Raw genomic sequence first — 22,870 nt, forward strand, 5'->3', positions numbered from 1 at the left:
ACCCGCCACCAACACACCATCACCAGCCACACCCACCATCACCAGCCACCAATCCACCATCACCCGCCATCGACACACCATCACCAGCCACTAACCCACCATCACCCGTCACCAACACACCATCACCAGCCATTAACCCACCATCACCAGCCACTAACCCACCATCACCAGCCACTAACCCACCATCACCCGCCACTAACTCCACCATCACCAGCCACTAACCCATCATCACCCGCCACCAACACACCATCACCAGCCACTAACCCACCATCACCCGCCACTAACTCACCATCACCAGCCACTAACCCCCATCACCCGCCACCAACACCATCACCGCCACCAACACACCATCCTCGTCGCAACACCATCAACGCCTACCCCCACCACTACCGCCACTAACCCACCATCACCGGCCACTAACCCATCATCACCCGCCACCAACACACCATCACCAGCCACTAACCCACCATCACCCGCCACCAACCCACCATCACCCGCCACCAACCCACCATCACCCGCCACCAACCTAGCATCTCCGCCACAAACACACCACAACCCCCATCAGCCCGCCACTAACCCACCATCACCCGCAAAGTCCACCATCACCCGCCACTAACCCACTATCACACGCCACAACCCACAATCACCGCCATCAACCCACCATCACTCGTCAACAACCCACCATCACCCGCCACCAACCTTCCATCACCCGCCACCAACCCCCATCAGCTCGCCACTAACCCACCATCACCCGCCACCAACCCAGCATCTCCCACAACCCAACCCCCATCAGCCCGCCACTAACCCACCATCACCCGCAAAGTCACCATCACCCGCCATAACCCACTATCACCGCCAACCCACCATCACCCGCCATCAACCCACCATCACTCGTCAACAACCCACCATCACCCGCCACCAACCTTCCATCACCCGCCACCAACCCCCATCAGCTCGCCACTAACCCACCATCACCTGCAAGTCCTCCATCACCCGTCCTAACCCACCATCAGCCACCATCCCCGGACACTAACCAACCATCAGCCCGCAACCAACCCACCATTACCCGCCACCATACCCCCCATCAGCCTGCCACCAACCCACCATCACCCGCCACCAACACACCATCACCAGCCACTAGCCCACCATCATCAGCCACTAACCCACCATCGCCAGCCACTAACCCACCATCACTCGTCACTAACCCGCGCGGCCCCAACCCACCATCACCCGCCACCAACACACCATCACCAATAACCCATCATCACCCGCCACCAACCCTCAACACCTGCCGCTAACCCACCATTACATGTCGTAGCCCACCATCACCTGACGCAAAATACCATCACCCGCCACCAATCCCCATCAGCCTCCACTAACACCATCACCCGCAAAAGTCCACCATCACCCTCCACTAACCCACCATCACCGCCACTAACCCACCATCAGCCCACCACCAACCCACAATCACCCGCCACCAACACACCATCACCAGCCACTAACCCACCATCATCCGACCAACACCACCATCACGGACAACAACCGACCCGCCATCAAGCCCATCACCCATCACCAACCCACCATTACCTGACACCAAGCACCCACTAACTCCATCATCAACCCACCATCACCTAACACCAGCCCCATCACCCACCATCACCTACCATCAACCCCCATTACCAGCCAATAACCCACCATCACCCGCCACCAACCCACATCACCCGCCACCAACACACCATCACCAGCCACTCACCCATCACCCGCCACCAATCACCATCACCCGCCACCGACACACCATCACCAGCCACTAACCCACTCACCCCGTCCAGCACACCATCACCAGCCATTAACCCACCATCACCAGCCACTAACCCACCATCACCAGCCACTAACCCACCATCACCGCCACTAACTCACCATCACCAGCCACTAACCATCATCACCCGCCACCAACACACCATCACCAGCCACTAACCACCATCACCCGCCACCAACAACCATCACCCGCCACCAACACACCATCCTCGTCACCAACCCACCATCAACCGCCCCCAACCCACCACTACCGCCACTAACCCACCATCACCAGCCACTAACCATCATCACCCACACCACACCATCACCAGCCACTAACCCACCATCACCCTGCAACCCACCATCACCCGCCACCAACCCACCATCCGCCACCAACTAGCATCTGCCTGACACACCACCAACCCCCATCAGCCCGCCACTAACCCACCATCACCCGCAAAGTCCACCATCACCCGCCACTAACCCACTATCACACGCCACAACCCACAATCACTCGTCACCAACCCACCATCACCCGCCATCAACCCACCATCACTCGTCAACAACACCATCACCCGCCACCAACCTTCCATCACCGCCACCAACCCCATCAGCTCGCCACTAACCCACCATCACCTGCAAAGTCCTCCATCACCGTCTAACCCCCATCAGCCACCATCCCCGGACACTAACCAACCATCAGCCCGCAACCAACCCACCATTACCCGCCACCATACCCCATCAGCCTGCCACCAACCCCCATCAGCCCACCCACCATCAGCCCGATACCAACCCACCATCACCCGTCATCAACCTGCCAGCCTGCCATCAATCCGCCACAATCCACCATCAGCCCACCACCATACAGCCACTAACCCCCATCAGCCCGCCACCAACCCCCCATCAGCCCGCCACCAACTCACCACCATCAGCCACCAACCCACCATCAGCCGCCACCAACCCGCCACCCACCCCCATCAGCCGGTCCCAACCCACCATCACCGGCCCTAACCCACCATCAACCCGCCACAAGCCACCATCAGCCCGCCACCATCCCGCCATCAACGTGCTACCAGCCTCTACCAACCCACCATCAATCCGTCACCAACCCGCCATCAGCCGCCATCTACCCCATCAGCCCGCCACCAACCCACCCTCCGGCTCGCTGTGGGCCAGACACACCCAGCCCGCCACAACCCACCATCAGCCCGCCACCATCCCGCCATCAGCCGCCACCAACCCACCATCACCCGCCACCAACACACCATCACAGCCAATAACCCACCATCAGCCACTAACACACCATCACCACCCCACACCATCACCCGCCACCAACCCACCATCAGCCCGCCAACAACCCACCATCAGCCGCCACCAACCCACCATCACCGCCACCAACCCTCCATCACCTGCCATTAACCCACCACCATCATATGTTGGCCCATCACCTGACGCAAACATACCATCACCCGCCACCAACCACCATCAGCCCTCCACTAACCACTCACCCGCATAAAGTCCACCATCACCCTCCACTAACCCACCATCACCCGCCACTAACCCACCATCAGCCCACCACCAACCTACAATCACCCGCCACCAACACATCATCACCAGCCACTAACCCACCATCATCCGCCAGCAACACCACCATCACCGCACAACAACCGACCCGCCATCAAGCCCATCACCCATCACCAACCCACCATTACCTGCCACCAAGCACCCACCACTAACCCCATCACCAACCCACCATCACCTAACACCAACCCCCCATCACCCACCACAAACCCACCATCACCTACCATCAACCCCCGTTACCAGCCACCAACCCACCATCACCCGCCACCAACCCTCCTAACCTGCCACCATCCCATCATCACCTGCCACCAACCCACCATCAGCCCGCCACCAACCCACCATCACCGCCACCAAACCATAATCGCCCGCCACCAACCCCAACTGGCCACCAACCCACCATCAGCACACCACCAAGCTACCATCAGCCCGCCACAAACCCATCACCGCCATCAACCCACCATCACCCGCAATCAACCCACCATCAGCCCGCCACCAACCCACCATCACCCGCCACCAACCCACCATCACCCGCCACCAGCCCACCATCACCTGCCACTAACCCACCATCACATGTCAGTAGCCCACCATCACCTGACGCCAACCTACCATCACCCGCCACCAACCCACCATCACCCGCCACCAACCCCCATCAGCCTCCACTAACCCACCATCACCCGCAAAAAGTCCACCATCACCATCCACTAACCCACCATCACCCGCCACTAACCCACCATAAGCCTTCCACCAACCCAATATCACCCTCCACCAACACACCATCACCAGCCACAACCCACCATCACCCGCCACCAACCCACCATCACCCGCCACCAACACACCATCACCAGTCAATAACCCACCATCACCAGCCACCAACCCACCATCACCCGCCACCAACACACCATCACCAGCCACTAACCCACCATCATCAGCCACCAACCCACCATCACCCGCCACTAACCCACCAGCCACCTGCCACTAACCCACCATCACCCGCCACTAACCCACCATAAGCCCGCCACCAACCCACCATCACCGCCACCAACACACCATCACCAGCCACTAACCCACCATCACCGCCACCAACCCAATCACCCGCCACCAACACACCATCACCAGCCAATAACCCACCATCACCACCCACCATCACCGCCACCAACACACCATCACCAGCCACTAACCCAGCATCGCCCGCGTCCAACCCACCATCACCCGCCACCAACACACCATCACCAGCCACTAACCCCACCATCACCAGCCATAACCCACCATCACCGCCACTAACCCACCATCAGCCTGAACCCAACCCACCATCACCCGCCACGAACACACCAACACCGCCACCACACACCATCACCAGGCACTAACCCACCATCACCACCCACCAACCCATCACACACCCGCCACCAACACCATCATCACCAGCCACCTAACCCACCATCACCGCCACCAACACCACCCATCAGCCCGCCACCAACCCACCATCACCCGCCACCAAACCCACCATCCTGCACCAACCCTCCATCTGCCTGTAACCCACCACCAACCCCACCAACCCCCACACCATCACCCGCCACCACCACCCATCATCACTGTCACCAACCCACCATCACCGGCCATCAACCAACCATCACTCCTCCACCAACCCACCATCACCCACCACCAACCTTCCATCACCCGCCACTCAACCCCCATCAGCTCGCCACTAACCCACCATCACCTGCAAAGTCACCATCTCCCGCCACAACCCACCATCAGCCTGCCACCAACTCCCATCAGCCCGCCACCAACTCACCATCATCCCGCCACCAACCCACCATCAGCCCGCCACCAACCCGCCACCACCCACCCCCATCAGCCCGTCTCCAACCAACCATCACCCGCCCTAACTCCACCATCAGCCTGCCACCAACCCACCATCACCCGCCACCAACCCGCCCACAGCCTGCCATCAACCCGCCACAATCACGATCAGCCCACCACCATACCGCCACCAACCCACACCATCACCGCCACCAACCCGCCTCAGCCTGCCATCAACCCGCCACAACCCACCATCAACCCGCCACAATCCACCATCAGCCTTCCACCATACAGCCACCAACCCACTATCACCCGCCACCATCCCGCCATCAGCCTACCATCAACCCGCCACAACCCACCATCAACCCGCCACATCCCACCATCAGCCGCCACCTTCCCGCCATCAACCTGCTACCAACCTCTATCAACCCACCATCAATCTGTCACCAACCCGCCATCAGCCCGCCACCAACCCGCCCTCAGCCTACCATCAACCCGCCACAACCCACCATCAACCCGCCACAATCCACCATCAGCCTACCACCATACAGCCACCAACCCGCCATCAGCCCGCCACCAAACCACCATCAGCTCACCACCAACCCACCATCACCGCCACCAACCCACACCATCACCCGCCACCAACCCGCCCTCAGCCTGCCATCAATCCGCACAATCACCATCAGCCTACTACCATACAGCCATCAACCTGTCTCCAACCTGCTACCAACCCACCATCAGTCCGCCACCAACCCGCCACCATCCCGCCCTCAGCCTGCCATCAACCCGCCACAACCCACCATCAGCCCACCACCATCCCGCCACCAACCTGAACCAACCCGCCAACCACCCGCCATCAGCCCGCCACCAACCCCCATCAGCCCGCCACCAACCCGCCACCATCCTGCCCTCAGCCTACCATCAACCCGCCACAACCCACCATCAGCCCGCCACCATCCGCCACCAACCTCTACCAACCCGCCATCAGCCCGCCACCAACCCGCCATCAGCCCGCCACCAACCCCCATCAGGCCCGCCACCAACAGCCCCATCAGCCCGCCACCAACCCACCCTCAGCTCGCTATCGGCCCGCCACCAACCCACCATCAACCCGCCACATCCCACCATTAGCCCGCCACCAAGCCGCCCTCAACCTACCACCAACCCCCCATCAACCCAACATCAGTCCGCTACCAACCCTCCACCAACCCACCATTAGCCCTCCAACTGCTCATCAGCTAATTATTAGTATTATTTTGTTTTAAGCGGCTTAGCCTACCCGGGCACAGGTCACTAACCCACTTCGGGCCTGGGGGGCGAAAATATAATAATAATAATAATTATATTAACAATAATAATAATAATAATAATAATAATAATAATAATAATAATAATAATAATTATATTAATAATAATAATAATAATAATAATAATAATAATAATAATAATAATAATAATAATAATAATAATAATAATAATAAATGTATACAAAATTTTAAAAAAAGATCAAGAGTGAGATACGATATTTAGTGTGTATGTTGTATTGTCAATAATAAGAGAAATAATTAAGACCCTGCAATTGTGTGTGAATGAGGCAGAAAGTCAGATCAGCAACCTGGGACTTGGTCACAATATTTGAGATGCCATATGGCAGCAGGGCCTACGACCAACTAACTGATGGGTAAGGTTTGGTTTTGAAAGGTTAGATTATGTTATGTTAGTTTTAGTTAGTGTAAGGGTGGTTAATCTTAAGGTAAAATAAGCTAGGGATATCTTCAGGTGATCCTTAATATCAATAAAACCTTAGTAATTCGTCAGTGTATCATCGTCCAGCTTCCACTCACAGTCCAATATTTCACTTGACGAGCCAATAGACAAGTTGATTGGTGTGAAAGAGCTAGTCTGCATGTGGAAATGGGTGGTGTCACCCATCCTTTATCTAAGTAACAACAGAGTCAACCCACGGGTTGACCGAGGTGTACCTCCCCTCCTATCTCCCTCCACAAACGAGGTCGACTATTGAAGTCAATAAGTATAACGAATGGGCAAGGGAGTTGGTGAATATACCCAAAGGGGATACACATCTGCAGACATGCCGCCCGGCGTTACTGACAAAAAGCCACCTTCCAACACAAATCGGTGCTCGTGCCTGATCAATGAATGCTTTTCTGGCGTTTGATCACTATGCAATCAGGGGTTCTCTATACACCCACTCTCGGAATGTCCACACAGGATGCAGTTTGTTTTTAAGTAGATACCTTGACATGTCTCAGGAATGACTACACCCAGACTTTGTTTAGAAATCCATTTGGAGTATTGCAAACTTGCATTTTGAGCAATCAGTTGTTAGATACTGTACGGTAGCTTCGAAACGTAAGCCTACCGAAATATTCTCTCCGATTCTAATATTTTGTCTCTCTGTTAGCCGTTTTACTTTTTAAGAAGAGAAAAAATGGCCGTTACTGGTATTCTAACAGAATTTGGAAAATCTCCTTCACTTCCTATTGCAAATTCATTAAATATGTGCTTTTAACTTTCCTTGGAGCACCTCTTCATTAACCACTGTTTTTACCACAATGTTCTTTTCTTCACTCTGCTCCTCTTCTTTATCGCACAAGCAATCACCACACTCAGATAAGCTGCTTTCGTTGCACGCGAAATTGGAGCCATTTCTCGGAACACCTTGGTCAAACATTGAATGATAGTGGCTGGTGTATACAATTCATTAGGCAAGGCTGATTGACACTGTTGGTCAGACTTAAGGGCGGCATGTCAACAGATATGTACTTGGATTAGGTAGGTCTGAATATTTAGTGCTGGAAAAGTTGCTGGGGCAGCACTGCCTGCCGATACACCTGGAGCAGCACCGTCGACTATTGTCAATTCAAAAGACGCTAAGGCGACAGTACCGATCAGAGCTGGCACAGGTACCTCTAGTGGATGCCTCGTCCTCAGAAGACGCAGGAAGGGTCTTCGGCAATACCGAAGACCATCCTTTGAGAGGGGGAGGAAGGCGGTAATGAGGAAGGACGGGAGGTACTGAACAGGTAGTGAGAGAACGGTGGGAGGGAGAAAATTGACCCAGGAATGGAGGGAAGGAGGGAGGTACTGACTAGGCAGTAAGGGAGGAGGGAGGAAGATACTGACCAAACTGGGGCCGGATACTCAAAACACCTCATAAGTTACGTATATTAGCGAGATACAGTACCATATATTGCAGACTCCTCACAGTCCCGTAAATTTAGCAAACTCAAAATTTAATTACAGTTCCTTAAGCAGTCCATAAGTTATTATAACTCTAGTGTTTACCCTGTAAATTCAGTTCTCTTGTCGGAAGGTAGATGACAGTGCAGGAGTTAGTTGGCCAATTAGCGCTCAGTTAACAAAATCATCAACCAATCACAAGAGAAGGAGAAATCAGCTGAGAGCGACGCACGTGATATTAGTTTGTAAACAAGAGATGGAAGGACAACCACCTGAAGAAACGACCAAATTTCAGTGAGACTGAAGTATGCGCCATGGTGTTTGAAGTCGCCAAAGAAAGAAAATAATTTTAGGGAAATTGGACTCGAGATGTACAATCAAATTGAAGAATCATGCCTGGTAAGAAGTAGTAAAGGCAGTGAATGTTGTGGCTCTAATACCCAACAATGTTGTTGAGACGTCAGGCGGAAGTTTTCTGATTTACCTGTAAGCGTTAAGAAAAAACAGCACAACAGTGCGTGACAGAGACGTGACCGATCGCCCGGGCGGCTCGCGAGCCGATCAGTGGCGAAGAGGCTAAAACTAAAAAGGAAAAGTAAGATTATAAATATTCTGGTGGAACAGGTAAGTCATAATATTGTTAGCCTAGGTATTGATTGCCACTCTGAAACTAACTTAACTCTGGTTTTTATGAGGCTTGCTACGATTTGAGGTGGTTGTAAACTCAAGGAAGTAGTGTATGGTGGCTCTTCATCGTGAATTAATACACATATTTTCTTTACATGAGCACATTCATTAAAAGAAACATCGTTCTTCGAAGTTTGCCGTGTGAATAAATAGTAAAAACTGTACCGCCGATAAATGAACCCAAAGGCTAGTCGGTATTACTGCTAATAATTGCCCCACACTTTTTGGATTTTCTTAATATGCCTATCATATAGTTGAGACAATTTTAAGACACTAATCATTGTGTCGTAAATGACATGGAACAGAGATATTTAATATTCTTCTGGGTGGTCCAGGGTGGCGGAGGTAGGTTAGGTTAGGTAGGTTTGGTTACTGTTATAAACTACATATTAGTAATTACCTGTACGTTATTTTTTACCGTAATGCAGGTCATAATATGTAGCTTACCATAGAATTCCTCATGTTTTTTTGATATCGTTGATTTTGAGTCATCAAATGATTTAAATTCATATTTGGTATACATTAATATGCAAATCTTACTTTGTTAGGTTTATAGGCAATGATGTTTTCTCTTATGCGTTTACAACTAATACAGGTTGAAAAATTCTGGCTGCTATTATTATTTTTGACTTATTTTACCACTTATTGTTTGTTACAGTAAATCTAATTAACTTTTGACATAGATAGAGGAGAATTTTGGGGGCTACAGCTACAATGATAGGTTAGGTTATAATGTTTTGAACTATTTCAATAGATTCCTTTCTAACATAGTAGTGTACATGAAACATAGTTGTGTACAGTGTATGTAACCACAGCTCACAGTAAGAAAGTTTTTATTTATTTTTGCTCTTGAAGAAGGTCAACACTATTTTTCAGACCATTTATTTTCTAAACTTTTATATATTTATATATTTTAATTATACCCTTAACATAGACTTCAATCAAACTATTATACAGTTCTTTCCAGAAGAAGAAAGAGAACAAACCCCCGGACCCTCAGGAGCTAGGTTTACGGCTGTTCATTCCAGCGAGGAATCTATGTTTAGGCCGTTCAAGAGAAAGAGGATTCTCTAACCATCTTGCTAACTGAGGATATACAGGAACATGATATAACAGTACCCATTGTGCATTTAGAACCTGAAACTTCAGCACATCAAAACATTCATGAATCTTCATCATCCAGAACATATGAGGTAGAAAGATGTAGCTCAAGCAAGACTCATAAACCTCTTGCTGCTACCACGGAACAGTGAAGTAGGTCTCATACCCCTTCTGCCACAGCTGATGATAACCAGACTAGGTCAACTGCAAATTCACCAACAGCCTACTGTAATCGCTGCTATTTTGCACACATTATTCTCCAAAGAGCAATTTGTTACATTGGTTCTTTCATAAGGCTGTGCTGTCTCATGCTGAAATGTATAGCTTAACAAGCCAAGAGTTTGCTATGTGTTTTCTTTATTACTTATAGTTGTACAGTATTTGGTTATAAGTTTACTTTAATATACAGGTATTGATGCAGGTACATTCTAGCCATGAGAGTTCCTTCAGTAATTCTAGACATATGAAAATTATACTGTATTCCATTTTTAAATCTTAAAAATGGCAACAATTAACAGTAGTTGTATTAAGTTTTCACAACAATGTGGTGACCCATGTCAAATCGTGTAGTTTAAGAAGCAAACAGTGGCAATATTTTTTTATTGTTTCCATTTCTCAAATATGTTTTATATAATGATTTTTGTTTTCACAAACTTTAGTGCCTTTGGTATTTAGTAGTATTAAAAGTATACTGTACAAGTATTGGAATAAAATTTGCTCAAGGATATAGTACATACTTTATTTTCCTATATAAAATATTTATCTTATGAAGGTAAAATAAAGGCAATTATTTTCTGTATTTTCTATAAAGAAGTTTATTTTATTATGTACAGTACGTTTATTGAAAATAAAAGTTAATTCAATGTATGCTTTATTAGCATTACCTCTGTATACTGCAATAAAAAATAATTATTAAACAGTAGTGTTTTTATGTTGATACTAACTTATTCAAAGTTTTATCATGAGGCCTAGAATAGAAGGGTTATGCCTGAAAAAAAAGAAATTATGGCCTTAAGGTTTTGCCTGGCATTAGGGGTAAAATACTAAAAAATGCACAGCGTGTTAAAATCTCTGTACTCATTTAAAAATGAATAAAATTGTACAGTATGAAAGTAAATAAGAGTGTTAAAAGCATTTAAAAGACATCATCTTGCCTCTTGTCTGTCACATACTCGCATTTGAAATTGCTTTCTGGTAGGAACAACAGCATTCTCAGGAGCCGTAGAGTCTTTTGACCCTTGTTCATATTCTTACTAATATCTCCGTCAGCCGGAATCCCTGAAACCCGGAACTTTCTGAAAGCCACAATTAATTCCCAAAGCATGATTTTGCAGGAAACTTATGGCTTAGGTAATGACTTTTAAAGGGGCACATTTTCCTGAAAATTATGAGAAAAGGTTCCCAGATAACCGAGAAAATTCCGGAGATGGGGGATATATTTCTGGGTTCGAGAGATGATGTAATGGGCAATTTCAGGAACTACCGAAAACATTTTTCCATTACCATAAACATTCGGGGGACGAGGGATATTTTCTTGATTTGAGATAATCGTCTCGTTAACGGGAAAACTCATTCACGGAAGTGCTCTTCACCAATTGTTCCGGCTAACAGAGATCTTGTAGTGGTTACTCTACCACACAGCAACTCCTCTTCCAAGCAGCAACTTCCCAGCACCAGACTGTTTTGTATATAATATATTTGATATAAGAAAACCACCATTAAGAGTTTCCTTTCTCCAACCCATCCTGAGTGTGAGCCTTATTCTGGGCAAATTTAAATAAATTGGTTAATGATAGTATAGCCTTGCCTAACCCAAATGACAAATCACTTCTCTTAAATTACTCATTTAGCCTAGAACATGGTGCTTTCCTTTCAATGTTTGCGTCATTTGGTCTGAATTGTCTTCAAGTTCATACAAGAAACAGCAATTTAAAACCTGAAACTATATCGGATTAGCCGAAAATTTTCTTAAATTAATACTCTACCCTATGATACTGTTCAAGGAAAGTCTGGAACTAGGCCTAAGATAGCTGCTAGACAAAGTGTCTCACTGACAGCTTGACACACCAAAAAAAACCATGTACACATTCTCTAACGTACCATAGCATAACCAAACCAAACCTAACCTATTGGTATAATTTCTTATTTAAATAATCCTCATGTTCTAACTAAATTAAGTAGGCCCCACGTTTAAACATTTATTTGCCTAAGACTGAAAAAGCAGTTATATAGGCCCCTATTAATCAAGTTAATTGCAATCCATATTTTACGCCTAATATCATATAATTTTGGCTAGCCTATGGAAATTTATAGCCTTTCATGTTATCATAAGCCATATACATAAGAAAATAGGCTAAGGCTATTGGTTGAATATTAGAAAAACAAGGCGAAGTCTTGGCAGGAATGTTCACTTGACCTCGTATTTGGCTTTCATTACTGAGGGATATTTACGGCTATACAACATTAATAAGTTCTATCTGCAAGTTTACTCAGTCATAAAACATATTTTTACCCTAAGTGTGAACAATACAAACCTTCTATTTTGGTAAAAAATACTTTATAACTTTTAAGAAGACAAAAGATGCGTCTCTTCCAAACTGCGACAAATACAAACACTCAAAGCCTCTTATTTTGGCAACAAAAATGTTATGAAAAAGACAAAGTGAAATATTATATTTCAGTATGTTGATGTACAAAACATTTTCTTCATTATTCTATGATAAAACAAGTCAATATATTATTATTATTTTTTATACAATCGGGAATTAGCGACTACTACATCCGGGTTGAGTGTTACACAGCCTCAGGGGCTGGTGTAAGTTACGGGCTTTAACTTACGGAGTTCGATGTCAAATATTTGTTTTGAGTATACCATCTGCGTTTTGAGTATACCGATCTGAGACTGTAAGTCCAGTTACTGGGTATACAAGGACATACAGTCCCATAAATGTTTTTGAGTATCCAGCCCCTGGTATTGAGAGAGGTAGTGAGGTACTAAACAGGTAGTGAGGGAGGGAGAGAGGTACTGACCAGGTGTTAGGGGGATGTACTCACCAGGTGTTAGGGAGGGAGTACTGAGAAGGCAGTGAGGAAGGTAGTGACCAAATATCGGGGAATTAGGTACTTACCGGGTAGAGGTCCGGCAGGGAGGTAGACGGCTGGGCTGTACTGTCGGCTGAGTTTCCTGTGTTCAACTTGTTCCCCGCGACCACCCCTGTAACACAACACAACGACCTTAGTAAGTGACCCCATAGTTATATGGACTTACACACACACATGGAGACATAACGCACACAGCTACCCACAAAATATGTATTTCCAACGATACAGGTGGTAGCAGTATAGACCCACCTGCAGAGAACACTGTAACGCAGTAATATGCAATAAAAAGCAAAAATACCAGGGTGATTTTTTTTATTAGAGGACCCTAAATAATTCCCCTACACTAAAAACTATATCAGTAACCTCATGTTTTGCGTAAATGTTGCCTAATGTTACAGAAAGACGTGACATGAACCAGAGAGTTATCAGGTACCACGTGATATGTCACGTGACCCGTCAGTGGCGTTTAACGGTTTTCGCTCAAATCAGTCATGCCAAGGCGCTCACTGTGGAAGCGTTCGTGTTTCTCGTCTAACATTACGTCAAGAATGCATCCTATAAGAATTGCCAAATTGCATTTAAAAGTCGCTTTGGTGGTCGTACGAAACCTTTGAAATCAGTGATATGGAAACTGGTGAAGCAGTTCGGAAAAGAACAGGGTGAGTGAAAGTTAAGCAACACAAGCGCCAGCCAAGGAACGCTGCACTTTGTGTCGGAGAGCATGCTGCGAAGAATAAATGTGTGCCTGCGACATGGTGGTGAACACTTTCAGCATTTCATTTAAGGTAACATATTAAATAGATTATGTCACGTCTTCAGTGTATGGAAATTATTTGGGGTTCTCGAATAAAACAATCACCCTTTATAAATGGCAAACTCAATTGATGTGCATAAACTACAATAAGAAACTGTGTACACGATGGTTCTTACCTCCAACAAACACCTGTGATGGAAGCTCTTATTAAGACTATGCTGCGTACTTACAGTAAGGTAACACTCTTCAAACTGACACTGTATCTTCTGTACAAAACATAATGAATGAAATGGAATAAACACACTTACATATGTCAATTATCAAGTAAATCTTACATTCATCAAGCCGAAAACATACCAACCTAACCTAACCTAACAACACATCATCTGGGTAGTTCACAGTAAACAAATTGAAATTTACCTTCGCTTCTCCTTCACCTGTATGAACCTAAGCTTTACCAGTTATTTCCAGATACGTAGCTTAGTTCTTTGACATGAAGGGGATTTGGATTTTATTTATCATGAATACGATGGGGTTTTGCCAATGGTTGATTTTGTTGCTGTGCTGATAGTCGTAATATGCGTACAGAGCAACTGCGTCCGTCTATTCTCGTTGTCGAGTCCTTCTGTCGTCTTCTGTCGTGACGTACTTCGCCAAAAGCCGGCGAGAACGACGTTACGCATACGCATGTACTGTACATTGAATTTACAAGTTTACATTTTATAGTAATATCAGACTCGGTGCTATTCCATAAAATTGACAATGATAATACAATCTAAACTTATTCACTCGAAACTAATTTGCTAGAATTAAGAGAAAACTACGAGAACTATCTTACTCGTCTCTTTCTGATGAACAAATATGATGTTAATATTATCATCAGATTAATAATAATAATTATAATTAATCCATCACCGTGCATACATCGATACAAGTAAATCAAAGATTACAAACAATATAGTATACTGAGAAATCAATGACTTACCCCTGTCAAAGAACACAATAATGAACTGTTATAGAGGTCCATTACCCACGTATACGAACACGTTTCAAGACTCCTAGAAGGAAGTTGTCGGTTCTAATTTCAACATGTCATAGATTCTCGGTGAATAATTTTTACAGCAATAAGCACTGTAAGAATATAATAAGGATGAGACATAACAATAGAGAAGAAAACCAAAACATAAATACTATCGCAATGAAGCAACAACCTATCACTGAAACTTTACGATATTAAGGGACAGTCATCAGTGTTTCACTCTGTAATAAGCTCTGTAATGTAAAGTGACTAGTCCAAGACGTCAATTAGAAGAAAATTATGTGTAAATACTGCACCTTGTTGGTTTGCGTGATAACCTCGTCAAACCTTTGAGTTAAAAGTTTCTATGACTAAGTTTGTATATTACTCTATTCTGTATTGCAACTGGTTGAGACTGCATTGAAATGTTTGTCAAATTTATCAACGTCTTCAGCCATTGCTGTGCCTAATAATTCGGTAGAAAATTATCAAACCAATAAAATTGAACAATCAACGTTAATGGCGAAGCGCATGAGATTTTTCCTGATGTCTGTGTGAGAAATTGGTAGAGTTCTATCAAATTTCATAAAACTTTTGAGCAAATTATTCATTTTGCTTGTTTGAAGGATAATGGTTTGCTGAAGTATGTCGGAAATTTCAGTTTGTTTCGATTCAGGACAAACAATGGTTCTTCCACTTGTCTAGCTAGTAATCGTCCTTTTTGTCAATAGGTAAGCCCCTGAGTTATCAGACCATCGACCGTACCTCCATTACTGAGACACTGAATCTAGAATGGTACCACATTAACACTAATTCAATTTAGAATGGCGCTTGGTGCTTGGAGAGAAGCTACTGTCTATATAATAAATATAACATTAATTTTATATCACCTCATGAATTAAATCTGGTGAAATTAGTATATTCTATATAGATTTTCGCTAGCTCCTGGAAATCCTCCATAGTATCTCTGGGGGTTCGCGAACCGCTGTAAGAGGTTTATGATTGATGGAACTATGTTGTTTGGTGTTGGGTTTGCTCGCTCTCTCTGAAGCAGGTGTTGCTCATGTGTAGTTCGAATCGAGTCAGTCATTGTGCGGGGTGTAATCGTATGGCAGGTCACTTGGCTCCAGTTAGTCACCCACTACCTGTGGGTTTATTGGTTATTATGTGGTTTAAGGTTCATATGGGGTTATTTGTGTTCTATGTTGTGTTTTGTTTAATTCATATATTTGTGTTACTGTGTTTGTACAATTTATAGTGTTGAGTTTATAAGTCCTACAACGTTAAAAGTGTGTTTACCGCTCCAAACACGATTTTAAATATAACGTATTGTTGCAGGTTTTTATTCATATGTCACGTTGATGTAGAATGCAGCGCTCCTAGCCTTGTGTGTCAGTACGCCAGCTAGGATGCTACCAAGGAAAGTACTGTATATAGGTAGGACGCGCGTCTTAAAGCTACTTAATGTAGATCCCGGTAACGCACGCGCCTGGTCAATAGATGGCACTGATAAAATGGCGGGAAAAGTTGTGTTGGCTGTTTGTTTTCATTGGCCGCTGGGCATGACAGTGACACAAACATGGCGAGAAGGAAAGGGTTTTCCGGTGTGTTGTGTGCGGCACAAATAAAACCAACAATAAAGACCAGAGGTTTCATTACTTCTTAAAGGACACGAAAAGGTAAGTAGATATATTTAGTAAGCTTGGCACAAGTTTAAAGCATATTTTGAAAAGAAAGTACAAAAGATGAGTTAAACTCATGAACCAATGCTCATTTTCAAAAGCATACAATATGGAAATGTTACAGGAGACAGCACGAGAAGGACTTTATGGAATTGCACCAAATTTTCAGGAGAACCCTCTTGGGTGATGTTAAGAAAATGGTATAACAAAACCTATTAAAGCCTGACCTAACCTTATTTAACCTACCTAACTTACCTAACCTACCTAACCTTACCTAACCTACCTAACCTGTGAAAAAAGTAAACAAACCCAGCACATACTTTGAACGCAATTAAATTCGCAGTAACATTTTCCTGTTTGTTTCTGACAATTTTATATTCATACTGTATTTGGAAATGGGAACTAAAATTGGGTTAGGTTAGGTTAGGTTGGTTAGGTAAATTAAGATTAGTATTCGTGAGGTTAAGTAAGGTTTGGTTAAGTTAATGACACACATTTCTCTTATTACATTCATTATTCAGTATCACCATTAAAACAATTGTGCAAAAATGAACAAAATCAATACGGTCTTTCAGATGTTAGTTATATACTACATCTTTACTCATACTTTCATCTGGAATTTAAGATTAAAGGGAAAAAGGTAATGTTATAACCTGCTTTAATATATCTTGTGAATATCAACTTATTGACAAAGGTATCAGTAATCATTCTCATGTCCAACTTAATTTCCTTAGATTAAAATTATTGTTGCTAGAAAGTTCGTCATTCCAGATGTATAACTTGGCTGAGAAACCCCAATACTAAAACGCTACATCAACTAAATACATCTCATGTTGTCGGTAGCAACCATTTCAACTACTGCACTTCCAATAACATGTTAGTTGATATGTTATCTTTCTCTTAACTTTATTGCTATACAGTATTTATTTTATCTCGTTTTCTTTATCATGGGAAATGGTTGTAATATTTTCATACATGTTCTGTTTATTTTGGACCAGACTTTTACTTCTTGGACCCAAGCACAGTTTGATCTTAGTCAACCTTGTGCATAGTGCCAATCACTGCTCAGGTATCAGTGTTCCTTAACTGAAGCAATACTAATTATTATTTAAAACAGAAGCTGAATTATGATGAGTATTCTTTAACCAATGTTTAACAGATGGTCCATCAGATGCTTTAAATCCTATGGGAAGGGTTGATGGTGGTCACGGACATGCTGCTAATGGTAAATGTATTTACTCAATTTTGTTGGTGATACATTAAGCAGGTTAATTCAAAGGGAAGTGTGTTTGACTATTTGCTTATACAGGTATTAGAATGTACAACAAAGGGCTGAAAACCCCCAGTAAAAATAGTCATCTTGAATAGATGTATTCCCAGCATACTTCAGCTATCATAATTATGTATATGAATTAACCCAATAATTTAGCATTAAATTAACAAATACGTGTTAAAAGTGAATTATTTCATTTAGATAATGCTAAATATTTTATTTTTACTGCAGTACTGTCACGTGCCTGTGGCTCTCGGGAACTCGCATAGCGTGAGGCATATGTTCACCCCTCCATTTCACACAAGCCATTAATAATTTGTTAATTGTACTTATTATATTATTATTGTTCTTAGTTACTTAGGTTAATTGTATATTTATGTATGTTATTAAAATGCATCATTGTGTTACTCTGTTAAGTCAAATCAAGAGTAGTGTTAATTAATTATATAAATTATCTAGCAAATGTCCTGGATCACGTGATATGAGACCCTCTCCTCCACGGCTTGCCCCACGCTTCCCCAGTAGCGAAAAACCGTGGCATATGGTATACGTGTCCATTCGTTCTCTAGCCTTGACCCTTGTCTAGTGCCTTGTCCAGTCTTCTGCAATGCCCTAGGGGTATCAGGTATTAGTGACACGTTTAGTTAGGCCTAGGAAGGGGTCCTGGTGGTAAGGAATCTCCTGTTTGGTAGGAAATAACTATTTTGTAGGGGTTGTTGTATATATATATTTTGTATGTCTGTGTAATATAGTTATGTTAAGTAGTATTCGTTTGGTCTAACTCCTTAACGGTGTATTTTCACCCTTCCGGCAGCACTCTTATTTTAATATAAAATCACTTATTCCCTTAAATTCTTTTTGCTAGTCAGTACTCCCTTTAGAACATAAATTGAATTAATTAATTACCTTCCCTTTTGTGATTAACTTATTTCAACTGTTCTTACTTATTCAAATACATTTAGTTGAGTAGGTTTCTGTGGGGATAATTATTGCCGTGTTCCCTATTTGTTCCTTTATTTGATAATAACTTGGGGTAGGTTTCACTCCCCAGGTATAAAGGATATTGGGATCGCGACAGTACACATACCACTCCATGTCCAGTGAGAAATCTGCACCAGGTAATGGTAATTGTTTCACTGTATAATGTATAGAAATTAATGATTTGGATATCTAACAATACTGACCTAATGTCATGCAGCATACTTGTTGTATACTGTATGCTTGTCTTTAGCAGTTTTGTTTTGCACGGCTGCTTTATGTCCTCAGCAAGTTAAGCATAATGCCTTTTTTTATTTTGGGTATTTAAGATTGTGTATTAGTAATTGTTATGCACTTGTTCATGTTATGCTTTAATTGCTACGTAAACAAAATAGTTTCTCATTTCTCTTTTACCAACTGCAATGGGACTTCGTTACCTTGCAGCTATTAACTGCTCTAACAAAACAAAAGGGAACAGAAACCTGTCTTCCAATTTCCGAAGGATCCAGAGAGGTTAGACGTAAAGCTACCTCTGTCGATTTTGACTGTTTATTCTATGTGCGCATTCTTTATTTAATGAATTTATTATTTATAACGTTCCACTCTTCAGAGTATCAATAGGATATATAAAATGAGCAGTATACTGTTGTATTGTTGAAAACTAAGACAATTATTCCTTTAAAGATCACCCACAACTCTTTGATTAAACTATGTTTTTCCTTAATTGTGTGGTAAAAACACGCAAAAAACAAACCTAACCTAACCTAACTTAAGTCTGACCTAATCTAAACCTAAACTACCTTAACCTAACCTAACTATACCTAAATTTTATTTTACCTAACCTATCTTTACCTAACCTATCTTTACTTAACCTATCTTTACCTAACCTATCTTTACCTAACCTATCTTATTTAACCTATCTTTACCTGACCTATCTTTAAGTAACCTATCTTTACCTACCCTATCTTTACCTAACCTATCTTTAAATAACCTATCTTTACCTAATCTATCTTTACCTACCCTATCTTTTCCTACCCTATCTTTACCTACCCTATCTTTACCTAACCTATCTTTACCTAACCTATCTTTACTTAACCAATCTTTACCTAACCTATCTTTACCTAACCTATCTTTACCTAACCTATCTTTACCTACCCAATCTTTACCTAACCTATCTTTACCTATCCTATCTTTACCTAACCTATCTTCACCTAACCCATCTTTACCTAACCAACTTTTACCTAACCTATCTTTACCTACCCTATCTTTACCTAACCTATCTTTACCCACCCTTTCTTTACCAACCCTATCTTTACCTAACCTATCTTTACCTAACCTATCTTTACCTAACCTGTCTTTACCTAACCTATCTTCACCTAACCTATCTTTACCTACCCTATCTTTACCTAACCTGTATTTACTTAACCTATCTTTACCTAAGCTATCTTTACCTAACCTGTCTTTACCTAACCTATCTTTACGTAACCTATCCTTACCTAACCTATCTTCACCTAACCCATCTTTACCTAACCAACTTTTACCTAACCTATCTTTACCTACCCTATCCTTACCTAACCTTTCTTTACCTAACCTATCTTTACCTAACCTAACTTTACCTAACCTAGCTTTACCTACCCTATCTTTACCTAACCTATCTTTACCTAACCTATCTTTACCTACCCTATCTTTACCTAACCTATCTTTACCTAAGCTATCTTTACCTAACCTGTCTTTACCTAACCTATCTTTACCTAACCTATCCTTACCCACCCTTTCTTTACCTACCCTATCTTTACCTAACCTATCTTTACCTACCCTATCCTTACCTAACCTTTCTTTACCTACCCTATCTTTACCTAACCTATCTTTACCTAAGCTATCTTAATCTACCCTATCTTTACCTAAGCTATCTTTACCTAAGCTATCTTTACCTAACCTGTCTTTACCTAACCTATCTTCACCTAACCTATCTTTACCTACCCTATCTTTACCTAACCTGTCTTTACCTAACCTATCTTTACCTACCCTATCATTACCTCACCTAACTTTACGTAACCTATCTTTACCTAACCTATCTTTACCTAACCCATCTTTACCTACCCTGTCTTTACCTAACCTATCTTTACCAAACCTATCTTTACCTAACCTATCCTTACCTAACCTATCTTTAACCTAACCTATCTTTACTTAGCCTATCTTTACCTACCCTATCTTTTCCTACCCTATCTTTACCTACCCTATCTTTACCTAACCTATCTTTACCTACCTTATCTTTACTTAACCTATCTTTACCTAACCTATCTTTAGCTAACCTATCTGTACCTAACATAACTTTTCCTAACCTATCTTTACTTAACTTAACTTTACCTAACCTATCTTTACTTAACCTAGCGTTACTTAAACCTATCTTTGCCTATCTTTACCTAGGCTAACCTATTTTTACCTAACCTATCTTTACCTAACCTAGCTTTATTTAACTTTCCATACGTTTGTCTCGGCAATTTGTGTCGTTTTGTGAAAAAGTAAATGGTTAAGAATCGGTATAGTATACCCACGGAACTCTATGTTCATTTTTATATGGGGAGATACAGCAGGAAAGCATTGTGCTTTCGTTTCAAAATTTGCATTTTTCCAGTTACTGTATTTTTATTTTTCGATTTCAGTTTTAAAGTACAATTTGGAGAGGTATAAGTTCACACTACCAATTTTGCAGGATATATTGTTTACTTATTCACTTATTCACTTATGTCACCTTATAGTTCTGTGCATGCCCAGGCTTTTGAGTTGGAATTTGTCAGTTGAAAGATGGTTTCTCTGTGCAAGGGATGCTATTTCTCACAACTGCACACAATTCAACATATTTTTGTAAAATTAATATCACCACTGCAATTCAGATTTTGAAGGTCTATGTTTTCCTACAAACTTAGATGAAGTGTCCAAAGTGTGGTGCAGACTGCCATCATCGTAAAGATATTTAAAGTTGGATGCCAATAACCTACTGACTACATATAAATTGTTTTTATTTAATAATCTAGTGTTATCGTAAAATATCATTTAAAGTGCTGAATGTGTTCATACACAGTGGCCACTTGGCAACCCCACCGACGAGGGAGGATAAAAAACAAAAACAAGACGACTAAACTTAATGCCTCGCAATACCTGGGTGGCCACGCAACTGTATGAATGGTGTGAGGCAAGGAGGTTGAATGGATGGAGGCGGCACCCGCTGCCTCAAGTGAAGTCACTGAGTGTGACTGATGCCTTGACCAAAATGGTGGCGCTTTTCTCTCTGTGGCTTCATCCTCCTTGTTGATCCCTCTATAATGTGCATAAGAAATCAAACAATAGTATAAATCCTGCAGAGTTATCTGTATCCAACGTTTGTTCGTAAGTAACTGCGGGAACTGTGGCCTTGTTGCCCTCACCAAGATGGCGGCCTGGCTTCATGTGTCTCTGTTACATACATAGCGAACACCGCCTCCATCCATCCAACCTCCGTGGTGTGAGGTAAACTATATTTATAACACTATATAATTAGCCATTAAGATCCCACAAAAATATGTAATATAAAAAAAAATAAATGTTAAAGTTAAACATATCTAAACAAAAATGGTATCTGAGATGCGATGATAGAGCGCATTTTGGTGCCTTAATTTATAGAATTTTCTTGCAGGCTGGATCCGGCCCGTGGGCCACTGGTTGTTCATCCCTGTCCTAGAGTATAGAATTCTTGATGCTACTCAGCCCTTGCCTCCGTGCTATTTCACCTGTGTCCCTCAACCTGTGCCTGTGTTATTTGCGAGGAAACGTCTTTTCCAGTACCTCTGCATGTGGAGAAGACACATGTATATCACGCCTGTACTATGTTGAAGTACAAGATCTCACACTTCACATTT

General features: G+C 43.4%; 1 protein-coding gene across 1 annotated transcript in view; it reads right to left on the bottom strand.

Moving 5' to 3' along the window:
- Positions 1-11,302: 11,302 nt before the first annotated feature.
- The window catches only part of LOC121870897 (dentin sialophosphoprotein-like), a 35,440-nt gene continuing 23,872 nt past the window's right edge, over positions 11,303-22,870 (bottom strand). Inside the window, exons 2-3 of the mRNA XM_042372869.1 lie at positions 13,296-13,381; positions 11,303-11,445 (exon numbers count right to left, since the gene is read on the bottom strand). Coding sequence (XP_042228803.1) covers positions 11,303-11,445; positions 13,296-13,381 — 229 coding nt within the window. The remainder of the gene's footprint in view (positions 11,446-13,295; positions 13,382-22,870) is intronic.

Source organism: Homarus americanus, unplaced genomic scaffold (genome assembly GCF_018991925.1).
Source record: "Homarus americanus isolate GMGI-L3 unplaced genomic scaffold, GMGI_Hamer_2.0 scaffold52512, whole genome shotgun sequence".
Classification (NCBI taxonomy): Eukaryota; Metazoa; Arthropoda; class Malacostraca; order Decapoda; family Nephropidae; genus Homarus; species Homarus americanus.